Source organism: Podarcis pityusensis (assembly GCF_964106645.2).
Source record: "Podarcis pityusensis genome assembly, chromosome: 15".
NCBI lineage: Eukaryota > Metazoa > Chordata > Lepidosauria > Squamata > Lacertidae > Podarcis > Podarcis pityusensis.
Window position 1 is genome coordinate 19,580,713 of NC_138040.1, and position 25,379 is coordinate 19,606,091.

The window sequence follows — 25,379 nt, forward strand, 5'->3', positions numbered from 1 at the left end:
AATGTGGAGGTGGGGTCATGAGTTGGTGCGGAAGTGAGTTTGATTAGAATCCCATTCTGCAATATGAGGATGAAAGCAACGGCAGGCCTCTCAGGATTGTTGTAAAGATCAGGGGGACAATGTATGGAATAGCACTTGAAAAGCACTCGGGGGCAGGGAATCCTTTTCAGACTGAGGGCAAAATTACTCTGTGGATTGGCCACATGCCAACGATATATAGGGCCAGGAGCAAAAATGGGTGTGGAAATGGATTTGCATATTGCCTATGGAACTCTCTCCCACAAGGGGCAATGAGCCAATTTGGGTGGCTTTAAAAAGGATTAGACAAATTCATGGGAGAGGAGAGGGCTACCAGTGGCTACCAGCCATGATGGCTCTGCTATGTCTCTACAGCTGGAGGCAGTAATGCTTCTGAATACCAGCTGCTGGAAACTGCAAGAGAGGAGAGTGCTCTTGTGCTTGGGTCTTGCTTGTGGAGTTTCCACTGGAGCATCTGGTTGTCCCCTGTGAGAACAGGATACTGGACTAGATCCAGCAGGCTCTTCATCTGTTCTTAGTATGGCAAGCTCACCTCCCATAGACTTCTGAAAATCTACATATAGACACCTCTTCATCCAGTCCATTATGGTAATGGTTCAGGGGCAAATTCCAGGCAGGCAGAAGCTTGCCTGGCTTGGTGAAGGGGCATGACCTAGGCAGAGTCCTGGTGGCCAAACAGAGAGGCTTGGCAGGCCACATTTGCCCCCCGAGGCCTGTGGTTTCCTACCCCTGATATAAGTGCAAGTCAATGTTATTCATAGGCATGTGGGATACTTACAGTTTACGGTGACTTTGACTCTTCGGATATCAGGTGCAGCGACATCATTAACAGCGCTGCATTCATACTCCCCAGATTGGTCCCTGGTGATCCCCGTGATCTCTAAGTACTCATCATCGCTCATAAATCCCTGACCTGGAAGAGAAGAGAAGGAGCACAAAGGATAAAAGTTCTGGCAGCCTTCCAGACCACCTTTGCTGCTGCAGTTTAAATTGTGCACTTTGAAGCAGTCCTCTCAACAGCACAGGTGGCCAGATCTGCAGGTGGGCCTCTCCATTGAACACCTGGAGCTTTCTAGTTGCTTTGACAAGCAATGCTGAGAATACTTTTTGTTGTTGTTGTTGTTGTTGTCCCCCAATGCAACTCCTAGGGCTGTCAACTGATTAAATCATTTTTGTTGATTAACCATCTGCCCTTGTAATTGGTTACTCAATTAAATTTGCACAGTTCTGCATTATTTCCAATAACTTGGTAGGTGCCTTTCTTTAAACATCAAAGGAAGTGTAAGATTTACCTTACAACTTAATAAACAAATGCTCGTTGTTGGAAGGAAAAGTCAGTTTTCATATATATATATCCTCTGCTACAACAAAACACCAAACTCGGGAGCCATAAAAATATAAATAGGCATGACCATAATTTTCTATGTAACCAATTAAAATTGCCCTCACTGATTAAAATTGGTCTACTACTTAATCATGTACATTTCTAGTTGATTGATCTGCTGATTGAATTGTTAAAACTCAAGAGTATCTCAGGGTGTTGCTAAAGATGTGACTATAGCTGACATGATGTGTAACACTTGAAACATCTTTCCTTGGTTTGAATGACAATCACTGAAAGCATAGATATTTCACTGGAATAAACTGATGGACACATGTTTCATACTACCATAATGTCATGGACTGGCTCGACACCAAGGAGTGGTAGAAGGCACCATCTGGGGAAACCCCAAAGGATGAAGGCTCAAAGCCAGGGGATTGGTGGTGGGACAATGATTTGTGTTCAGAGGAGGGAGAAGACGGGGAGGAGGTGTCAGGAGCCAAAGAGGTAACAATGTTTAGTGAGCAGGGAGAGTCTGTGGCTGAGAGAAGACAATCAGAATCCCCTTCTTAGACAAACTAATGATTTCAACTTTGCCTATGAAAATGGCTGAGGGATTGTTTTCAATGTATTTTTATATTTATAGTTACTAAATTCTAAAAAGGACAATAGAATTGATTTAAGGGGCTGGTGTCCTCCCACAACGGGCAAGCCTTATGTCAGAGGGAGCCTCAGAAGGCAGACAATGGAAGCCCAAGCTTTCAGATCATGCCTTCCCTTCAGTTCCAAACGCAGTATCACATAAAACCCCCGCAGGTTCTCACGCTGGAGCAGCTTTGGTTAACAGCTGGTTTCCAGGTCTCAAACAGGAAGGAAAATAAAACACAGGCACAAGCATGAAAGCCTTGCCCATTCTTCTCCAGAAAAGACTCCCACAGTGAAACTGAAATGCCACCTGCTACTCCAGACATAATACAGGTGTTCCCGTGTCCTGGCTACATACCTGTATCTTGTGGCACAACTCCCCCCTCCCGCCTATTGATTCACAATCCCACAAAGCTTTGTCAATAACATAAGGCTGCTGCTAACCACACTACCACCCCCACCCCACCTCTGGCCATTGCCACAAATATGCTTTCATCCCAACCTAACAATCCTTCTATCTGAGTTGTGTTAGAGAGCTTAACTACTGATACTTCAGTTTGGCCGTCATTTATGAAAAATCAATGAACCGAGGACATAAGGTTATTTTAGTTGTTTGTTTACAATTCAATCTATTTGAAATTTACAATTTTAATTCTGAATTGTTGTAGCCCACCCTGCGGCAACATCACCATAATCATCATATATGCAAATAAAATAAAATAAAATGGAATTTAAAATTTCAAAGCCTGAGAAAATAAACAGGGAGGTGGCCAGACAGCGTGTATTTTCAGTGGTACACACAGACTAAGTAATGCCTTCTCCAGAGAGGTATGCCTGGTGCCCACATTTTGATCTTTCTGGCACAAGGTGAATACCTCCTCCTCCTCCCATCTGCATTATGTGAGGTATCATAGGAGCACACGAAGCTGCCTTGTCAGTGTGGGTAGGAGAGGATATATTGATTAAATATTATCCTTCCTTCACTCACACTAGTGAGTCATGTAGCAGAGCAGATTCCCCTCAATACATCAGGAAGCTAGTTTGCAGATTCGTTTGAATCTCTTTAGTTAAGCAATCCAGTCTGGTTTGCCCAGACTGGATTATTTCTGGTGTCCCCTTTGATCTCTCTTAAAAGAATAAAGACACTTTCCTTAAAAGTAACAAGAAGTTTACTCACATCCAGTTCACAGTATGATGACTGAAGGCAGGCTTTAGCTAGTAGTTACAGAACAAATTGTGAGTTCATCCCATTTGGGGATTGAGCCCATGTGCTGCTGGCTGAGAGCCAGCAGGCAGCAAAATATATTACGAGAACAGCATCAAGGGAAGAAAATAGCATCAAGAGAGAAAGTGGCATCAAGAGAAAGATGGCTGCATGACTCTGCTCTTTTGTGGAGTCAGCCAGGGCCACACCCATCTGCCTGGTCACAAGCAGGGGGAGGACACTTCAGACCAGTGGAACAGGAAGTTATATCAGCTGGAGTAACATCCCCCTGCCTGCGCCCACTCTAGGGAAACAAGGAATGTTGTATTTGACGGCTCCAATTGATTACATCAGACCATTGGTCTATCTGCCTCAGTATTGTTGACACTGCCTGACAGTGGTTCTCTAGAATTTAGGCAAGAATCTCTCCCAGCCCTCACTGGAGACACTTGGGACCTTCTATATGCAGGGCAGATGCCATTGCCTCAAGGCAAATTACACATACAATAATTAAAAATGCAAAAACAAAAAAAACCCACACATTTAAAGCAAGACTAAAACACTAATGAAGTAGACACTCGTGAAGTAGACCCATTGATCCAGCTGGAAAGTCTTTTAGAACAAAAATGTTTCCAGAAAGCGCAGGAAATGGGTGCCTGTCATATCTTGACAGGGATGCTGTTCCACAGAACAGGAGCAGTCACACTGAAAAAAGCCTTGCTCTGAGTTACTGCAGAATGGGCTTCTGAGATTTTTGGAACTTGCAGGAGAGACTCTCCCACAGACCACAGCAATCTACTGGATGCGCAAGGGTCAAAGCATCCTCTCAAGTTAGCTGGTGCTGAGTTGTATAGGGACTTATATGCAAGTACCAACCCCCTGATTCCAGCTCCACCCTTTCTTAAGAAGCGTCCAGTTGTTTAACACCTCCAGGGGTGGACTCTATTCAGATGAGAATGGGGATCTGGCAGCAGATTATGATATTGTGAACTGGGTGCTGTTTCGATAACTTCCGGCGAGGCAGCATGGCGGCTGCAACAGCAGAAAAGAGCTCCTGAAGCCAGCCAGAGTAAAAGGCTCTGTCTGGCCGACTCCCGGGCTCCCAGGACTGCTGCCGCCAGCACCGCCAGCGGAGAGGAATCGGGGGTGCCCGGGCATCTATCAAAGGAGCCAAAACACCCCCCCCCCGACTGAGATTGAGCCGGTAAGGCACCCGACCACCCCCCCCAACAGCCGAGAGGAGCTCCAAAACCAGGAGGACAGTGGAGCTAACGCAAAGAGGGAGAAAGAAAGGGGGAGAGAGGAAGAAAAAGAAAGAAAGAAAAAGGAGCCCCAAATTTACCGCTGCTGCCCCCATCTCTGCCGACGGGAAAGCAGAGGAGAGGTAGGTAAGCACGGGAAGGCAAAAGAGGCTCCGGAAAAAACACGTGGCTGAGCCCCGCCGGGAGCTCCAGCGGCAAGGAAAACACAGAGAAGCCGCATAACAAAGGGGATCACAGAAAGGAAGAAACTACCTTTCCCCCCTTTTTTAACCCCTTTTTAAACCCCTTCCTCCCCCTCCCTCCCCCCTTTAAAAAAATAAATCTTTTTTATCCCTCCCCCCCCATATACCTACTTTTATCACTTTTCTTTTTAAAAGAGGGGCCACTGCTGCTGCAGCCACCCTTTATTTGAATCTTTATTTTTATTTCTATCTTTTCTACACACTATTTAAAGACACACTTTTCCACACACACACCCTCAATTTAAACCTCACTTTATTTCCACCTCAAACTCCCCTCTTAAGAATTAAAATGGCAGTACCCAGAAAACAGCCCTGAACCATCACAGGCCATTTCCTGGGACTGCCACTTCGCCCCAGACTTTCCACTCTCTTTTACCTATCCTCTTTTACTTATACTTTACTCATTTAAAAAAATAAAAATAAAATAAAATAAAAAGCTCTATCTATCTATCTATCTATCTAAAGACAACTCCCCCTTTTTTTACCTTTAATTCTCATTTTTATCTTTTACCCGTACATTTTTAATTACTTTTTTACAAACAAAAATAATAACAATAATTAGGGGGAAATATTATTATTATTATTATTATTAAAAAACATACAATTATTTTTTTCCCCTCTTTCTCTTTTTAAAGCCCTTTCTTTTCTATTTGTTGGCTTGTTCTTGAGGGGGGATTCTTTCGCCCCCAGCTACGACCACCACTCTCTTTTAAAACAAAAAAATTTCCTCCATATCACTGCTATTGCTATTGATACTCTCCCCCTCAACTTCCCCCCCTTTTTTATTTTTCTCTCCCTTTTTTCTCTCCCCTCTCTCTCTTCACCCCTCCTCATTTTTTCCTTTTATCCCACCTTTCATTTTCCATCCCCAATTTTGTTTTCTGTCCCTTTTATTTTTTTAAAATCAACTCCCCCTTTTAACCTGTTCGTCAGTTTGTTTTTGAGAGGGGAGCCCTTTCCCCCCCACCCCCTCTTTTAAAATAAGACTTTCCCCCATACCATTGCAGCAGCTCACCCTCCCTCCCTTCCCTCCCCCCTCTCTTTTCTTCTCCTTCCTTTTCCTGCCCTTCCCCCTCCTCCTCTCCTTTTCTCTCCCTCCTCCCTCTCTCCATCCCCCCCTTCCCCTAAAGGAAACACAAACACACATTCATATCACCCTATCATAATTTGCCCCCCTCATACTATAGCTAAAACTACTGCTGCATTCTAATACCGCTGATATTACTGTACTATCTCTCTCTCTCTTTCAACTCTCTTTTTGTCTCTCTCTCTCTCTCTTCTCTTTTACTCCAATCTCCCCTCTCCCCCCCCCGCATCCCCCATTCTTCTTTCTTTCTTTCTTCTTCTTCTTCTTCTTCTTCTTCTTCTTCTTCTTCTTCTTCTTCTTCCCTTTTTTCTCCCTCCACCCTTTACATATAGCCTATTTGTCTGTCTCTGTTTCTGAGCGCACTCCCAACCCCAACTTCCACCTTAACTGGGCCCCAATACCCCTTTTGGGCATATACAACCCCCTCCTAAACACATATTTCCCCTGGCCCCACCCCTCTAATCTCTTGCATCTCTACCTGCTAACCCCCCTCCCTTTATATGAACTGTCTGTCCGTTAGTCTACCCATCTCTGCTTACCTGCCCCCCCCCCCGCCTCGGCGGCACTGCTGAGGCATCTACAAAAGCCCTAGAGAAGTTCTTAAAACACAGGCTAGAAGTGACACAAATGACCACCTAATCCAAACGCTCTGTAAAAGCCACCAGCCAACAAAGCCTGATCAGCTCAGCAACCCAACAATACCCAGGAATCACCACTGCCACAACTCCTAACCACCACACCATGAAACCACACATCACCTTCCTACAAGAAATACACAACCCACCCAAAGGCAGCAAACTCCTGAGCGACCCCCGCTTCAGTCAACCGTGGGTCGCACAAGGCTCAGGGAAAGCTCGTGGTGTAGCCATAATACTCAGTAGAGACCTGAACTTCACTGCCACAACAGTCCTCAAGGACAAAAAAGGCAGATTCATTTTCGCTAAAGGGACACTAGATGGCAAAATCAAACTGACAATCAGCTCCATATATGCCCCAAACACGAAACAATTAGAATTCTTCCAGAAGACAATAAACAAATTCCTCTCCTTCTCTGAAGGGGAAGCAATCCTAGGAGGGGACCTCAATCTAAATATGAAAGGTATATCCCTGAAAGATATCCACCCCACAACCCCATGGGCAACCTTCCTCCGAAGGAAACCCCCAACAACCAGGAACTCTTACAAGTTACTAAAAATGCTAAAAAACAGGGGTCTCTATGACATTTGGGGTGAGCAAAACCCGGGAGACATCAGCCATACATTCCAATCGGGACGCCATGATACAGTGTCCAGACTGGACAGCATTCTACTCACACAGGTCTGACCCCCTCAGTAGAATCAACAAACATAGGTAACATTAAAATCACAGACCACGCCCCAGTAGAAGTCATTGTTAAAATAGGAGAAGGAACACAAACCACCCCATCATGGTCCTTCAGTCCCATCCTAACTACAAACAAACAAATTAGAGAGAGTCTCACAAAAACCCTCCAAAACTACTTCAAAGAAAACGATGTAAACAATATAACAACCCCCCTCCTATGGGACGCAATGAAAGCGGTCACCAGAGGAGCTTGCATAAAAGAGAAAACATTCCTTAAAAAACAAACCTCCTCAAAAATTAGCAAAATAGAACAAGACATCACAGCCCTCTCATCACGCTACAAACAAACAGGATCTAAAAAACTCCTCAAACTTATAGAACAAAAAAGGAGAGAACTAGACTCCCTAGAAATTAACAAAACAATGATCAACATTCTATACTCTAAACAACGTTTCTACGAATATGGAGGGGAAAACTCCAGATTACTAGCAAATAGATGTAGGAAAAAAGCACTCAAAACAAGAATACACTTGTCAGAGTTGCTTCCAGATCCTAGCTCACAGAGGATCACGCTAGCCAGCGATCATTAAATTAAAGTCTTTATTGAGTTACAGTTTCCATTCTCAAGCTGCTGCATGCAACCCTACGTCTAATGGTTAGATCGGCGAAGCTCCATCTGAGTCTCCGCCCCTTGTACACCAACTTAATATCCTAGCCTTGCTCCACCTTTTCCGCCTGACTGTTCTTCTCTGGGTCCCTCTGCCCCCCGGGGTCTCTTCCTTCCGGGATTCCTCTGACGCTGACGCTGACCCCCCTGACTCTTCTCCCTCCTTTCGGCGGGCTTTAGGACCTGGCTCCCTTTCCGGGCTGCCTACTGCGCCACCTTCCTGTGCATTTGAACTTGGCGCGCGCGCCCAACCTTCCACCTTCCGTCTGACCGTTTCTTCGCTCCCCGATGGAGGTGTGGCCACTCCTGACTCGTGCCCTCCCCCCTGTTGTGAGCTGCCAGCGCTTGATCCCTGGCGCCCTTCCTCTTCCCTGCTCTCTGGCGGTGACGCTGGTCCCGATTTCCAACTGCTCCCCTCTGAGTCCCCTCTGGCTCTATCTTCCTGGGGTGTCCCCCTAGGCTCCCCCCTTGCCCTGGCCACTGGTGCTCCTTTCTGTGAATCTTCTGATTCACTGGAAAGACTCGGAGATCTCGGGTCGTCGTCATCACTCATCTTTTCTTCTGCCTCCTCCCCCTCGCTCTCTGTTTCCTCCCTTGCCCTTGCCTCTGCTCCTGAACCCCTGACAACACTGCATCACCAAAAAAGACGGCAACATAACATTCTCCCCCGAAGAAATAACCTCAGAATTTGCAGAATTCTACTCCAACCTATACACCTCCCATAACCCACCAGAGAAGGAAATCAGAACATTTCTAGCAGGACTGGCCATGCCTACCCTAACTGATGAGGAACAGGAATTCATGGACAGCCCTATCACCCCAGAGGAAATAGATGCGGTCCTCAAAAACCTGAAACCACACAAAGCCCCAGGCCCAGATGGCTTCACAGCAGAATTCTATAAGAAATTCAAAGAACCCTTGATGCCCTACATGACCCACCTATTCAACGACATCATAAAAGGGGGCCCCATCCCCAAAACCTGGACCCACTCCAAAATAGTCTCCATCCCAAAACCACTAAAAGACAACCTCAAAGTAGAATCATACCGCCCAATCTCATTAATAAACCAAGACTACAAGATATTCACATCAATCTTGGCCAACCGCCTAAAAATCTCCCTACACAAGTTAATAGCCCCGGACCAGACTGGCTTTGTCCCTGGCCGCAATATAACAGACCCCATCAGGAAACTACTGAACCTGATTGAACACAGCAAGGCAACCAAACTCCCATTGACAATTATGTCCCTAGACATCCTCAAAGCCTTTGATTGCTTGGAGTGGAAATACATATTAGCAGTACTAACTAACATGAAATTTGGCCCCAACTTCCTACAAATCCTCAAACAAATATACTCCCAAGCCTCAGCAAAATGCAGAACTAACAATATGGATTCTAACACTATAGCTATCCAAAGAGGCATGAAACAAGGATGCCCACTGTCTCCCTTCTTATTTATCCTGGCTCTGGAACCCCTAGCAATCCGCATCCGAGCAGCCACAGACATCAAGGGAGTGGAAATAAAAGGCAGAACCTATAAATTAGGGCTCTTTGCAGATGACCTAATGGTCACAACACCAGACCCCATAAGCACAGCAACCTCCCTAATCAGAGAACTCAACACATTTGCAATGGTGTCGGGCCTACAGGTAAATTTTACAAAGTCAGAAGCTATGTGCTTCAACACCCCTCCTCACACCCAAAAAGAACTCACGAAGGTCACCAAAATAAAACTTTGCCACACCAAGTTCAGATACCTAGGGGTACAAATAACCAGAAACCTCAATAAATTGTACCTCCACAACTACAAGCCCCTGTGGCGACAAATTAACAAAGACCTAAAGAGATGGAATAACATGAACTTCACTCTCTCAGACAAAATAGCCATGATCCAAATGATCACACTCCCAAAACTAACCTACCTATTCCAAACCCTCCCAATCTGGATCCCCTCAACCCAACTTCGCAGTTGGTAGAGAAAACTACACTCTTTCATCTTCTCACATAAAAAACCAAGAATAAGCCCCAAATACCTGCACCTCCCCACCTCAGAAGGAGGATGGGGAATCCCCAACATAGAAGCATATTACAATGCCAACCAAATACGCCACATAATCCCATATTTACTAGAAGATGAGACAAAACAATGGGTACACCTAGAGAGGGACACAATTGAAAACACCTGCACCACAACATACCCACTCCTCCCAAACAAACTAAAGAAAATTCCCACAACACTTAACAGGTACACACAGACCATGCTCAAAGCATGGAAAACACAAATAGGCAAACTATCCCCAACCCCATCCCCACTAATCCCCCTGGCGTACCACCCATTATTCCACCATGCAGCACAAAACCTCAAGATAAAAACCAGGTGAACCAAAGGCTTATATCGCCTAATAGACTTTTATAAAAATAACAAACCCTTGTCAACACAAGAAATACAAGACAAACTAAAAGACACCCAAATGCCCTGGTTAACACAACACCAACTACATGCCCTCTTAAAAAACCCAACAGTAAAATCAGCAGCAACTAGGCCCCTGACAACCTTCGAAAACCTCCTCCTAACAACAAAGGGAAACGGTAAAGGGACGGTATCTGCAATATACAAAATACTACTCCAAAATCTCGCAAATCCCCTAGACGCAATCAAAAAACAATGGGAGAATGACATAGGCTATGAGATTAACCCCACTCAATGGACCAGAATGTGGTCTAAACCCCCCTTTAAATCCATATCAACGAAAAGAAAAGAACTCACACTGAAACTCACCTACAGGTGGTACCTAACACCAAGGAAACTAGCGCTAATACACCCAGGAACCTCACCAAAATGCTGGAGAGGGTGCACCTCCACAGGCACATACCTCCACATGTGGTGGGAGTGTCCCAAAATCCAACTATTCTGGACAACAGCCATACAAGAAATATGTAAAATAACTAAGCAAGTAATAGACATCACCCCAGAATTGGCCCTACTAAACATCTTCCAAGACAACAATGCCCATTTACACCACAAATAACTCATAACCCACCTGCTCTCAGCAGCCAGAAACACCATAACCAGACACTGGAGAGACCTGTCAGGAGTAAGCATGGACCAATGGTACCAAATAGTATGGGAAACAGCCCTACTAGAAAAATTAACTAATAAACTGAAACTGACACGGGGACAAACAGAAGAAGACGCCTTCACCCCGGTATGGCTCCCCTTTATCACATACACAGCCCAACAGGACAATGACAATAATCCACCAACAGCATACAAATCAATATGGCTAACCTGATCCAAAACACCCACCCACCTCACTCACACACGAAAACAAAGATCACCACAGCCAATCACAAGCAAACAATCACACCCTAGGCCAACCCCAACCTCTCTCACCACCAAAGGAACACAAGTGAACAACACAAGCAACACTGACACCAAACTCTACATACATTAAACATAATAGAAACACCGCCACCCGACCCCACCCCCATCCATCTTCCCTCTCTCCACCCCCCCTTTCTTTTTTCTTTCTTTTTTCTTCTCCCCCTAATGCCTCAACAAATGAAACGGATTTCTAAAAATGTTACATAAAAAAAAAAAAAATACGAGGCACTACACTTCTGTAAAACAAGAAAATCCTTAATAAAATATTTTTTTTAAAAAAAGGAAAAAAAAAAAAGTACCAACCCCCTGAACTTGGTCTGGTAGCAATATATCACATCAGGTGTGGGCAAGTAAAGATACAGCTGGGCCAAATGAGGACCAGCTGTTTGTCAGAACATTCAAAAACTAGCGTGCCCTTTGCAGTACAGTCATACCTTGGATCCCAAATGCCTTGTGAGTTGAACGTTTTGGCTCCCGGACACTGCAAGCCCGTAAGTGAGTGTTCCGGTTTGCAAACATTGTTTGGAACCTGAACGTCCGACGGGTTCTGTGGCTTCTCACTGGCTGCAGGATTCTTTTCGACTTCCAAGGTATGACTGTATTGCATAACCTTGCATATTTTATGGGGAAATGTGTGCAAACTTGCATATTTTTGGGAAAGCTGCATCCAAAGAGGTGCACAATCAAGATGAGGAATTTTTCCTTTTTTTGTTTTTCATAGTCTGTAATAAATGAGACAGAACAGACTTATTCTTGAACGTGCACGAAACTGAAAAGGGACAGAAATAAGCTGATATGTCTATACCTCCTTGATATATGCAGCAGCAGAGAGATGATAAATACGGAGAATACGAGGTGACAGGGAAAGGGAGCCTGCATATGAGACTGTAAAGATGGAGGGGGGAATAATAAGGAGAGGAGAAATATGAAGTGGAGAACGCCAGGCTCACTTTGCCAGAGACCCTTCCTTGTAATGATCCAATAATCCTGAGGTCATTACGGGCCTGCCCTATCCTCCAGTTGATCTCTATAAAAGATAATTGGAAGTGTAAGAAAATAGATTCGACGAGCTGGAGACAGAAATACATAAATAACGGAGGTGATTTCTTTTTGGTGCAGAAGGAGCCTCGGGAAGAGATAAGCCCGGCTTGCTACATTAGTGAGATAAGAATCTACAGGGATACAAATGGGGACTTTCAGAAGGAGGCGGCATGACAGACACAGCACCATCAATCATGGGCGGCTGGAATCACATCCAGAGCGTGGACCACTCTGCGGAAGCAGGTCAAGCCAGCGTCACCCAAGTGGGCAGGCATGGCCCTGTGCCCCCATGCTATGCATCTCCTGCAGATATTCTTCCTTCCGGTAAACAGTATTTTCAAGGAAGATGCTTCTGCTCCTTCAGGCACGGATGTGTGAAACTTTCAGAGATGTCACCCATCTTACTGGTCTTTGGTCTTCCCTTAGAATTCTATGTGCCTTACCTTTCACATTATTTGTTTTTACTTCTGATGGATTTACTTAGAGTGCTTGTACCCTACTCTACAGCCAAAATGATCCTGGAGTGACTTATATACAACAGGAGTCACATGCAGGGGGGGGGGGTCCCCCACAGGAATTTGGGTGGCCACTGTGAGAATAGAATGCTGGGCTAGATGGGCAATTTCCCTGATCCAGGAGGTTATTATGTAATTACTGTGCAGCACAGAGAACTCATTGCCATCACGTGATGAAAGCTGGACCAGCTCAGAATCCAGTGGATTCTGCACCAGGCCTGCTCTGCTCACCTCCTTACTCCTGAAATTCCCCATTTTGGGGGGTTTCTGTTGGCTACTGTCAAAGAACTAGCCTCTTGTGGAAGTTCCTTGCAGAATTCCTTACAAAAGGAGCTTCTCTACTGGTGTGACTGGGCAAAGGGACACTTCTGCTTCATCCAGTTCCTCCCCCTGTCACACCCAGCAGATCCAAATGAAACATACGCTCTCGTGAACAGGCTTAGAGGTCCCTTTTAATGTGTGGAGAGAGGTGTAGACTGCCTCCTCCAACCCAGGAATATATATGTATCTATATGGAGAGAGAGAGAGAGATGAACACCAAATGAAATATTCCCCTTTGTCAAGAACTGCAGCTTGAGTTTCACAACACTGGAGTTAATGAAAAGTGTGATAACCCCGGCATCTCATTTTGCCATAATTAATTGTCAGGGAACTGCCATCGGAAGGAAGGGAGGTGGAAGGGCTCACACAGGTTGGGAGAGACTCAGCAGCTGAAGAGGGAACCAGTAGGGGGAGAGGAGCTGAGCTGAGGGAAAGTGAGCTGGAGGGATGGCTCAGAGACACTTCCAGCGAAAACAGTGGGGAGGTTTCAGGACCTCCTGTAGGGACACCCACTCCTCGCCGGAAACTGTCACGCAGAGAGTCCAGAAGACGTGTTTCCGTTAAGGAGCTTTTATGTTGGAAGCGATTCCGAAAGCAACCACTGTCGGAAACTGCTAGTGACTAGAGGAGCCATGTCTGAGGGGCTCCGTCACAGACAGAGGTTTGTGGACTTGAACAAACTCTGAGGGGATACGATTTTACGCACAAGCAGCTCATCATCCCATCACAGCATTCCGACAGTCTTTGAAAGCAGCTTGTGCAGGAGAAGGCATCATGAGCAACCCAGCCGGAACCGGAGAAGCAGGAGCTGGAGCGGGTCCAAGCCTGGAAGAAAGGTACCGGGTGTTGGAGGTCCAGCTAGCGCTGCAGACGGCGAGGCTTGAGGAGAGGAGGGCTCAGGATGCAGACAAAAAGGGGAAAGCCACCCAGCTCGCCAGAAAGGTACCAGGATTGGTGCAGAAGTTTGGGGGGGGAGCCCAAAGACTATCATGGCTTTCGGACAGAGATGCAATATGCCCTCAATCTGCAGTTTGATGAATTCCCTGATGAGGAATCACGAGTGGCTTTCGTGATTGGGCATCTTGAAAAGGGGGCGAGAGACTGGGTTAGACCCCTGATGGCAGCGAATAGTGACGTCCTAAAGGACACGATGAAGTTCTTTCGCGCCATGGATCTGATGTTTTCCAGCGATATTGAACAGGGAGTGGTGCGCAGACAGTTAATGGCTTGCAAACAGGGGAGCCGATCTGTCCGTGAGTACTGGACTGAGTTCACCATGTTGATCCATAAATTGGGGTGGGATCTATCGGCGGAACCCATTCAAATGCTCTTTGAAGAAGGGCTTTCTTCGGCTGTGAAAGACGAACTTTCCCGGGCGCCCAGGGCGGAGTCTATGGACCAGCTGACCAAATCAGCGCTGACCATAGGAGCGCGCCAGGAGGCGAGAGCATTGGAGAGGCGGGAAGGGAAGGGGGAACGTTGGAAGGAGTTCCGAATTCCAGACATTCCAGAGCCAACTTTCCCGCCGGCAGAGCCGATGGAAATCGGAACAGCGCGCGCGCGCGCAGTTTCAAAGCCCAGTGAGGGGGGAAAGAAGGAGGGAAAAGGCGCCCGGAAATGCTATCTCTGCCAACAGCCAGGTCACTTTGCCAGAGTCTGCCCCCAGAGGAAGGAATGGCAAGGGATGGTAGGAGCTGTGGAGGGAAGAGAGGAAGAAATACCGGAGCAAGTAAAAGCCAACGCCTGGCTGCCACCGTCGGGGCACAGCAGCCAGGCCAAAGAGCAGTGAAAGTGCCCACGCCAGAACCTCCTAAACCCGCCCTAGTGATAGAAGTGGCGCTAGAGCTGCCAAACGGACACCCTCTAAAGATAAAGGCGCTGTTGGACTCAGGCAGCTCCTGCAATTTCATGAGCAAAGAGTTTGCAGCTGAACACCAGATACAGACGATCCCTTTAAGCAACCCCCTGCAGGTGACCACGATCGATGGCAGGGAGCTGTTGGGAGGAGAAGTCAGCTTGCAGACCGTCCCAATGATAATGAAGGTGGCAAGGCACACCGAACTGATAGCGTTTAATGTGGCCACCTTGGGAGGAGCTCCCATTATATTGGGGATGAGCTGGCTAGCGTTACATGATCCGCTGGTGGGCTGGCATCAGAGAGTGGTTTCTTTTGGTTCAGCACATTGCTTAGAACACTGCAAAGAGGGAAAGGGTTTGGCAGGGGCCCAAGCCACCCTAGCAGGGACTGAAGTAACGGAGAACGTGAAGGTACCACGACAATACGCAGATCTCCGCGACGTCTTCAGCGAAAGGGAAGCTGACCAACTACCTCCGCATAGACCCTTTGACTGTCAAATCAATTTACTCCCTGGGGCACAGCTCCCTGTAGGCAAGCTGTACGCCATGTCAGACAGAGAGATGCAGGAGCTAAGAGAGTTCATTGACAAGAACCTGAAGAGAGGGTTCATCAGAGAGTCCAGGGCGGTGGGGGGCAGCCCAGTGTTTTTTGTGGATAAAAAAAACACGAACAAGCCGAGGCTGGTGTGTGACTTCAGGGCCTTAAATGCAGTGTCAGAACCAGTGGCTTTCCCTATGCCCAGGATTGACGACATTTTGACAAGGGTGCGGAAGGGAAAGATTTTCACAAAGCTGGACCTAAGGGGGGCGTACAACCTGATACGAATAAGGAAGGGGGATGAATGGAAAACCACCATGTTCACCCCTTTGGGGGCATTTGAATATTTAGTTATGCCCTTCGGCCTACAAGCAGGCTCCGCATGCTTTCAATCGTTTATGAACCACGTCCTGGGGCCTTTGCTTTACAAGAATTGTGTGGCCTTCTTAGACAACGTGTTGGTGTATTCTGAGAATGAGGAGCAGCATGTGAGAGACGTCAGAGAAGTGTTGAGCAGGCTGCAAGCCAACCAGCTGTGGGTGAAACTGGAGAAGTGTCAGTTTCATACCAAGGAGGTGGAATTCCTGGGGTATCGCCTGTCAGACAAGGGATTGGCCATGGATCCCGGCAAGGTCCAGGCGGTGCTGGAATGGAAAACACCCAAAACAAGGAAGGATGTGCAGAGGTTCCTAGGATTTGGGAACTTCTATCGTAAGTTCATCCGAAACTTTGCCCACCTGACGGCGCCCATTACGGACTGTCTCAGCAGTAAGAAGAAGTTCGTTTGGACTGAGGAGGCGGAGCGAGCATTTGAGGAACTAAAAAGGGCCTTCGCCTCGGAACAACAACTCCTGCATGTGGATTTACAAAAACCGATGAGAGTGGAAACTGACGCATCAGACAGAGCGATTGGGGCGGTGCTTCTGCAGCCAGGGAAGGAGGAGTCAGAGTGGAGACCGTGTGCCTTTTTTTCACGAAAGCTGAACAAATCCGAGAGGAACTACACAGTGTATGACCGAGAACTACTAGCCATTCATGAGGCGTTCCGGAGATGGAGGCACCTGCTAATTGGCGCACAACATAAGGTGCAAGTGTGCACTGACCACAAGAACCTAGAGTATTGGAGGACGGCACGAGTGCTCAACCAACGGCAAGTGAGATGGGCCCAGGAGTTCTCCAAATTTAACTTTGAGATTTGTTACGTGCCAGGCCCAGAGAACATTAGGGCGGACGCTCTCTCACGCAAACCTGAATATTTGGAGGGGGAGGGAGCACCCGAAGAGAGACATGTCATTCCAGAGGACCGCTGGGTGTGTGGGGCGGCATTGGTGGGACAAAGAGAACTGGTAGAGGAAACAGAGAATGATGAATACGCCCAGAATAAGCTCAGAGGTCTTAGGGGTGAGGGAGAGGAACCAGGGGGTTTCGAGGAAAGAAATGGAGCTTTGTATTACAAAGGGGCACTGTATATCCCTGAAGGAGACTTAAGGGGGAGGGTACTCAAGCAGCTGCACGACAGCCCCACGGCGGGGCATTTTGGACAACACAAAACCATGTGGTTGGTCACCAGGGAATTTTGGTGGCCTAAGGTGAGGGAAGATGTACGGGAGTATGTGAGAGGGTGTGAGCAATGCCAGCGAGCCAAAGGGGAGAGGCGGGCGCCGGCGGGGCTATTAGAACCCTTACCAACCCCAGAACGACCTTGGGAGGCAGTGTCGATAGATTTTATGACTGTTCTGCCGAAGTCCAAGGGGAAAACAGCCATCATGGTGGTGGTAGACCTACTAACAAAGATGTGCCACTTTGTAGCCTGCTCGCATGCAGTCACGGCGGAAGAGACAGCGAAGTTATTTGTAGAACACATTTTTAGGTTGCACGGGGTGCCATTGAGGGTGGTCTCAGACCGAGGAAAACAATTTACTTCCAGGTTCTGGAGGAAGCTCATGAGCTTACTGCAGGTGGAGGTCAACTTTTCGACTGCCCGGCACCCTGAAACCAACGGGCAGGCGGAAAGAGCAAACGGGGTCCTCCAGCAATACCTGAGGTGTTATGTCAATGACAGAGAGAATGACTGGGTAGAAAAGTTGGCGCTGGCGGAATTTGCCTACAACAATGCCGAGAATGTGTCCACAGGGATGAGCCCCTTCTTGGCTAATTATGGGTGTCATCCCAGGGCTTTCCCAGGGGGAGAAGGGGAGAGATGGAGCGTCCCGGCAGCCGAGCATTTTGTAGAAGAAATGGAAGCAATCCATCGTCAGCTCCAACTCAACTTAGAAAGGGCGAAGGAAGAATACAAGAGGCAGGCAGACAAGAACCGAAGGGAAGGTGAAACCATAAGGGTGGGAGATAGGGTGTGGCTGTCAACCCAAGGGTTGCCGTTCAAAGGAGGTTGTAAGAAATTAAGACCCAGGAGATTGGGTCCCTTTGAGGTCATTCAACAGGTCAACCCAGTGGCTTTCAGGCTCCGGTTACCCAACCACATGAAACTGCACCCAGTATTTCACAGGTCGTTACTGTCACCGTATGAGGGGGGACGAGAAGGGATGGCCACTCGGGGACCGGTCATAGAAGAAAGGGAATGCAGCAGCCATGTGGCAGAAATCCTCGACGCCAGGTGGAAGGGGGATCAGGTGGAGTATTTGGTAGCGTGGGAAGGAGAACCGGAGTCAGAAAACACTTGGGTAATGGCAGAAGATATCAATGACGAGGTATTGATAGAAACGTTCCATCAAAGGTTCCCAAGGAAACCTCAGCCTGTGGAGAGGTTCCGGAGGGAATACTTTGGGACCACCGATGAGGAGGAGGAGTTGGAAGGATTCCCGGACTCGGAAGGGGAAGGGGAGATGGACTCTGAGGAGGAGGAGTACTTCGAGACCAGGAACCGCAACAGGTGGAGAGAAGTGTTCGAGACATCAGAAGATGAAGGAAGTTCATTCCGGGGTTTTGCCTCCTCACCGCCCGTAGAGGAGGGGGCGAGAGGGGATGAAGGGGGCCCTGGAGGGGAGGTGGATGTCAGGGAACTGCCATCGGAAGGAAGGGAGGTGGAAGGGCTCACACAGGTTGGGAGAGACTCAGCAGCTGAAGAGGGAACCAGTAGGGGGAGAGGAGCTGAGCTGAGGGAAAGTGAGCTGGAGGGATGGCTCAGAGACACTTCCAGCGAAAACAGTGGGGAGGTTTCAGGACCTCCTGTAGGGACACCCACTCCTCGCCGGAAACTGTCACGCAGAGAGTCCAGAAGACGTGTTTCCGTTAAGGAGCTTTTATGTTGGAAGCGATTCCGAAAGCAACCACTGTCGGAAACTGCTAGTGACTAGAGGAGCCATGTCTGAGGGGCTCCGTCACAGACAGAGGTTTGTGGACTTGAACAAACTCTGAGGGGATACGATTTTACGCACAAGCAGCTCATCATCCCATCACATTAATGCAAGCAATTGGATTGTGCTGGAGTCATCCTGATTTGGAGAAAGCACCCCAGGGTCACTGTCTTACTGGCTCGCACTTCAATGAAACAGTTTGTTGTGTTTGATTTAGACTGTGGTTGAGAGCATGGTTGGCACAGCTCCCGCCTCCTCTTCACTGTCCAAGATGCAATCAAGGACATCAGTATATCTGCGCCTTGCCACATGTGGTGGTGTTCAAGGGTGTGCTCTACTTCTGCCCATTACAGCAGCTCAGGGCAGCCCCTCTCATGAGAAGGGTGGGTGGGAAACACTACTGGCAGCAAGGGATCCATCCCAGGAAGGAAATGCAGATTACTATGAATTTTGCAATGTAGTTCTCTGGCCAATTAATATGTACACAAAGGCTTATAGTGGGGGTAAAGTGTGCATCTAAATCAATGAATTAGTGAAAATAACATCCAAAGATGCACTATAGATTAGGGGAAATGGCCTTGCAAAAGTATGTGTGTCAGGCAAAACTGCATACTAAACTGTTTAGTAGGAGAAACTGACACAAAAATGCTGGTGAATTTTCATGAGGATTTTTCTTAAAACAAAACAAAAAACAACCACAAACTGATGTGGAAATGTGAATAACTGGAAAAGCTGAGAAAAACTGAAATAGACAGATTCATCCATCCATAACTAGAAGCTAACCAAGGTCCTATTTCATGCTTAACCTATAACTATCTGCCTGTCTATCTTTCTATCCAGAGAAAGAGAGAAGAAAAATGCAAAGTAGGACATTTATTTTAATAAAGAAACTGAACCCTATATAAATCCCATGAGTCCTTCACATGCCCCCACTGTGTCATCTCCCCATGTGTGGTATCTCACATTGCTGGCATTGTGGGTATATTTAAGACACAAGGGAGCTATATTTATAATGCAGGTGTTTTCACTAATATATGCATTTTCATGCATACTTTGCCCCATGTCTATGCATCTTTGTGCACATAACTTGGCTGGAGAACTTGCACTACAACATTCAAAGAAATGTGGATTTTGAACAACTGCTGTGTTTCATTTTTGCATATTGTTTTGGGAATTGCCCAAGGTTAGTTTGCCTTTAAATGCAAATCTAATCAAGCTTCTCCCCCACCCCAATGTGGAAGGAGCTGAACTGAGCTTGATAAGCTTTAAACCCCCTTTTTGCCTTTGTGGAGTACAAAGAACCTGAAGACTGGCTGTGTAATCCCCAGCAGTAGCTGTACTTCTGAAGAAGGAGCGCTACACTTAACTGCAACTGCCCCTCTTTGAATGGCTTTACTGGGAATTGCATGTGTGCAGGGCGCAATCCACTGAATAGTTCTCCTGCACAAAGCTCACTGAATTTAAAGGCAGCTGTGTAAAACTACAGACGAGCTTCATTCATGTCAGTGAGGTTATGCACAGGAGAACCTCTTTGGCATAGTAGGTTGCATGCCTATGTGGCTCCCCAAGTGAAATTGCACAGAGAGAGTGACGGAGAATAGAAACAGAGATTTCTAGATCATGAGTTGGGGAGGCCATAGGCCAATGCCCATCTCCTGCTTTTATAACACATGAAGTCTTGTCCTCCAACCAGGGCAAAGATTGTGGCAAGGACAGTCCCTTTCAGGAAAGAACACTGCAGCATGTCCGACAGTGCTGAGTGAACCAATCCCTTTCTGCCTAATCCTGCAGGTTCCACAGGAGAGCCTTTGACACAGCAGGATTATTTATCTGACTGCGCATTAGGCCTACCGACTCAGCAGTATAATAATGATGCTAATTAACAGTGTTCGTTAATATCTTTAAATTACCTGTGTTAGCTCCCAGGCAAAACAACCCAGTAGCGACGGTGGTGGCATGGGCCCATTTGCATCGGCGACTGACATTATGTTCATTTCACAGTTCATTAGAATGCTCTGGAGTGATACTGTCCCCAAATTGCAAGCTAATCTGAAAGAGTGAGGCTTGCTGTCTATTGGGTGCACGCAGAAGAGTTCATCCTCAACAAAAAGGTGAGCGTGGAGAAATTGGAAGGGCATCTTCCATTTGTTCTAGCTTTACGCTGTGGTCTCCAGGCAATTCTAAAGGGTGCCTTGTTCCCTTCTGGGTGAATCTGTCAGTATTGGTTTATCCTATCTTAAATTCAGTGCTCCACATTTCTGCATCACATCAATAAATGTGGCATTAATAAATAATATGCATAATCTAAGCTGGTGCCAAAGGTATTGTTCTGCTTTCCTTCGGACCATATCAGTGTGGCCAAGAGGGAAGTCTTGTCATCTGGGCAAGCCAGGACCTCCAAATACACTGTCCAGGCTTATGCTCCAGGGAGGTCACTTTGGTGCTGTTAACACAGTGTTTTGACTTCACCCCTGGAAGCACAGTCCATTGTCTTTCGAGACAGACAGATGGATTGTTTGGTTGAAAAACTGCATTGCAAAATTAAGAGCTGTTGGACACTTCAAGGCCAGTCCTTTTACCCAGTTTGAGCCTCCACATATTTTCTTTTTTCCTTCTTCTAACACATGAAGAAAGCTAGAATGTTGGATATATGTACATACAGATATTGCAGGCTGGTGGCTGGAATGGCTGCCATCAGGGCTCAGATGTAGCTAGCAGACAGAGTGGGAATATGGAGTTCATTCAGAGCCAAGAGGCCAAGCCAGGAGCCAGAGTCAAAAGACCTGCTGGGATGCACCAGAGTGAGGAAGAGTGTTGTTGTCGTGCAAGCAATGTCCTGGCCCAACCAGAAGCCTCTCATAGCTCTTCTTATCTAGGAAAGGTCATTGGTGATGCCTGGATGGTCAGGGCCAGTCAAGTACTTGGTTCCAAACCACAGCTCTGGAAAATCAGCTTCACACAGAGCCCAGCACCCCCATCTCTAGACCCAGCTGTCCCTCAAGGTGGTAGTGTCATTCTTATTGAACTGGAATGGCTCTAAAGATGGATTTGACAAATTCATGGAGGAGAGGGTTGTTGATGGGTGCTCCACAGTTGGAGGCAGCAGTTGCTGGAAACCACAGGAGAGGGAAAGGCTCTTGTGCCTGAATCCTGCATGCTGATTTCCCACAACTGTTTGGCCACTGTGAGGACAGGATGCTGGACTAGATGGGCCATTGGCCTGATCCAGCAAGCTCTTCTTATATTCTTATGCTCTGATTGGAAGGTCAGAAATCATAGTTGCAATGTGATCTGAATGAGGAACTTGCTGGGTCATCGATACCATTCTACATATATATAGCTGAACTGTTCTCAAAGAATCTGAGTCTTTAACATAGGCACAAATTGCTAGCCCTCCTGGAAATCTTCCAGTTCCAAGACGAACTAGCAACATCATTAATCAACAAGGATTCATTGTGTGGCCCTCTCCTTCCAGAATCCCTTGTGGAAAGGCAAATAGTTCTCATGCCTCCCTCCCTCTGAGGATGAGATGAGACAGAAGGGCCCAGACCCCATGTGCTTAACAAATCAGAAGGCAATTCATCTCCCGGAGAAAACAAGTGATATTTACATTATTAAATCACAATTACAAAGCAAATCAGCTGCAGAAAGAAAGGAGCCCATTTTCATCAATTATTACTGAACTGAACGTAATTTTTCAATCACAGCCAGATTGTAAATGGATGCTTCTGTGCAGCCAGAACTCTTTCACCATCATATTTACTAATCAAGTATTAACTTCTTGGAATTACAAATGACATTGTGGAAAGAAAGTAGGCAAATGGGAGGGGGGAGCTGGGGGCGCATAAGGAGAACGAGAAAAAGATGCACTTGTACTAATTACAAAAAAGTAAAATTAGGCATGACAAGTACTTCAGCGATAGGACAATGAGACATCTCTTGGGCCAGAATAAAAAGGGAGTGGGGCATTGAGCTTCTTGCTTCTGACTTGGGTGGAAAGTAGATGTTGCCAGCTCACTGAGACAGACAGAAAAAGCAGAGGCAAAGTGCTATTTTATTTATTCATTATTGTGTTCCTATCCCACCTTTCCTCCTGCGAAGAAGGTTAAGCTGAGAGGCAGTGATTGGTTCAAGGTCACCTGGTAAGCTTCATGGCCAAGGGGGAATTCGAAACCTGCCGTGGACTCCCAGGTCCTAGTCTGAAACACTAACAACTACACCATACTGGCTCAAATAATATATATTATATGTTTATTATTTTATTGCATTTAGATCCCACATTTTTCTTGAAGAAGCTCAATGTAGCATACATGGTTTCCCCCCTCCTCATGCAATTCCCAGGTCCTGGTCCAACACATTGGCACTCCAGTGTTGCAGAGTTCCAAGTTATTAGGCTGCTGATTATTACCGGTACCTTGAATACACAGACTGCAGAACATCCCTGGAAAGAGTCACCAAAAGCCAAAGGCTTCTGGTTGTTAGCTCTGTGGTAGATCTACTGTAAGGCTTGAAGAAAATACCTTAAGAGAAATAAGCCAATGTAGTTTCTTGCCATGAAAACTACAATGTGTGCTCCATAGCCAGCTATAGAGTTATATCTGGCCCATCTCGCAAGGGCCCCCTTTTCTGGAACATCAGTCTTAGAATTATGAGTGAAATATTTCCTATATCAAACTTCCTAAGTTAGGGGTGGGGGACATGTGGTCCTTCAGATACATCTCCAACAGCACCTGGAAAGTCACAGGTTCCCCATTCCTGGGTTAAAAAGATGTCAAATAATTTTCAAGTCAATCTAGGCAATGTTTCTCAGGAGGCATTCCTAGACATCTCTCGGCTATCAGCTGATTTTGTCTAAAGAAGCATTCTGAGAACTTTCAAGGGAAACAAAAGCAAACAATCCCACCCAAAATGTTTCTATAAGATTAGTGAAATTTATTGATGAAGCTTTACCCCAGCATTTCAGAATGCTGGTTTTGTGAAAGAGCTGCAGAAGTACTACAAGTGAGCAGAAATCGACTCTGTTAAAATATACTGGATGAGCATTTTCAATATACTGTATTTTTCGCCCCATAGGACGCACCGGCCCATAGGACGCACCTAGTTTTTTGGGGGGGAAATAAAGAAAAAAATGTTATTTCCCCCCAGGTGCGGGGCTGGGGCGGGGGAAGCCCAAGCTTCCCCCAACCCCAGCCCCCAGAACAGGCTGCTATCCGCAAGCCGTGGGAGAGCTGTGCGAAGTCGCGCGGCTCTCCCATGGCTAGCGAAGCGCTGCGCGAAGCCCGAAGCTTGGGGCGTGCTGAGCTCAGCGCGCCCCAAGCTTCTGGGTGCAGGCAAGCTCTTCGCTAGCTGTGGGAGAGCTGTGTCTCCCACAGCTAGTGGATAGCTTCCTGAAGCCTGGAGAGCGAGAGGGGTCGGTGCGCACCGACCCCCCTCGCTCTCCAGGCTTCAGCGGAAGCCTGCATTCGCACCATAGGACGCACACACATTTCCCCTTCATTTTTGGAGAGGAAAAAGTGTGTCCTATAGGGCGAAAAATATGGTATGTGGAAAACTACCTGCTTTGCTCTGTAAGCATTATGTTACAAGCAACAAGTTTTTCACTTAAATTGACATATAAAAATAAACAGTAGAAATACAACATGTGAAGGGTATTCTCAGAGCACATTATTATTATTATTATTATTATTATTAGTCATTTTTGCAATGGCAACTCAAGGTGACTTACAATATTTTAAGCAAAAAACACATGCAAATATTAAAACCAGCATAAAAATCCAGTATCTACAAGACAACTCTACATTAAAGTATCCCACAACATAACCACAGCACACATACCACAGTATTACTTCAATCATAATTAACTACCCAATATTGCAGAAAACAGCTCCCAAGTCAGCTAAAGAATGCCTTTCTTTTTATAGAAAGTGTTGACGTTCCTAACTTGGATACATGCCATGTTTTAAGGAGCCAATGGACATAATGTCTGTAAAATTTCCATTTAGCAGCAATCAGCATTTTTCTTTTCTTTCTCTGCCATGATCAACATTGTCTCTATAAATTGATAATTACACTTATTAACTGAATCTTTAATACAGCCAGTAGGAACATGTCTAATTTTAATGGAATTATATGCTTAAGAAAGCTGACAACGTCTGTATAGTAGCCCTCAGTTTTTGAACATTTCCACCAAAGATATGTAGCTGGGGAAACCTTACCACAGCTCCAGAAATGTCAAAATACTTTTCAATGGTGTGAAGCTAATTTCAGCTTGAGTGCTAATATGAGCAATGGATTCCAGGAGTTCATTCTGCAGGCCGTTCCTGTCTCACTCTGAGAACATGAGCGTGAGTTTCAAGTCATTAGTCATTTAGTTTGGAAGTTCTTACAGGGAAGTTAAAACAGCCCATTGAAAGGCAAGCAGTGTCTCTCTCTGTTGAATGTCTCAGGGTGGCCTCATCTCTCATCACAATTCATCGAGCAAATCATTACCAGCAGCCAAGGCTGTCTGCCAAGCCAATGAGATGCACCAGTGATTCCTTGCTGAGCCACTAAGATTGATATCCCACCAGAAACACCTGAAGTGACTCTAAAGATGGATTAGTCATCAGCGACTTCAG

At 46.5% G+C, this 25,379-nt stretch overlaps 1 protein-coding gene across 4 annotated transcripts in view; it reads right to left on the reverse strand.

Annotated features, from left to right (window-relative positions):
* The window catches only part of LOC308464327 (opioid-binding protein/cell adhesion molecule homolog), a 775,089-nt gene that overhangs the window by 21,450 nt on the left and 728,260 nt on the right, over positions 1–25,379 (reverse strand). For all 4 annotated transcript variants that reach the window (XM_080983665.1, XM_080983667.1, XM_080983664.1 and 1 more), the window contains one exon: positions 818–952. In XM_080983665.1, the coding sequence (XP_080839791.1) occupies positions 818–952 (135 nt within the window). The remainder of the gene's footprint in view (positions 1–817; positions 953–25,379) is intronic.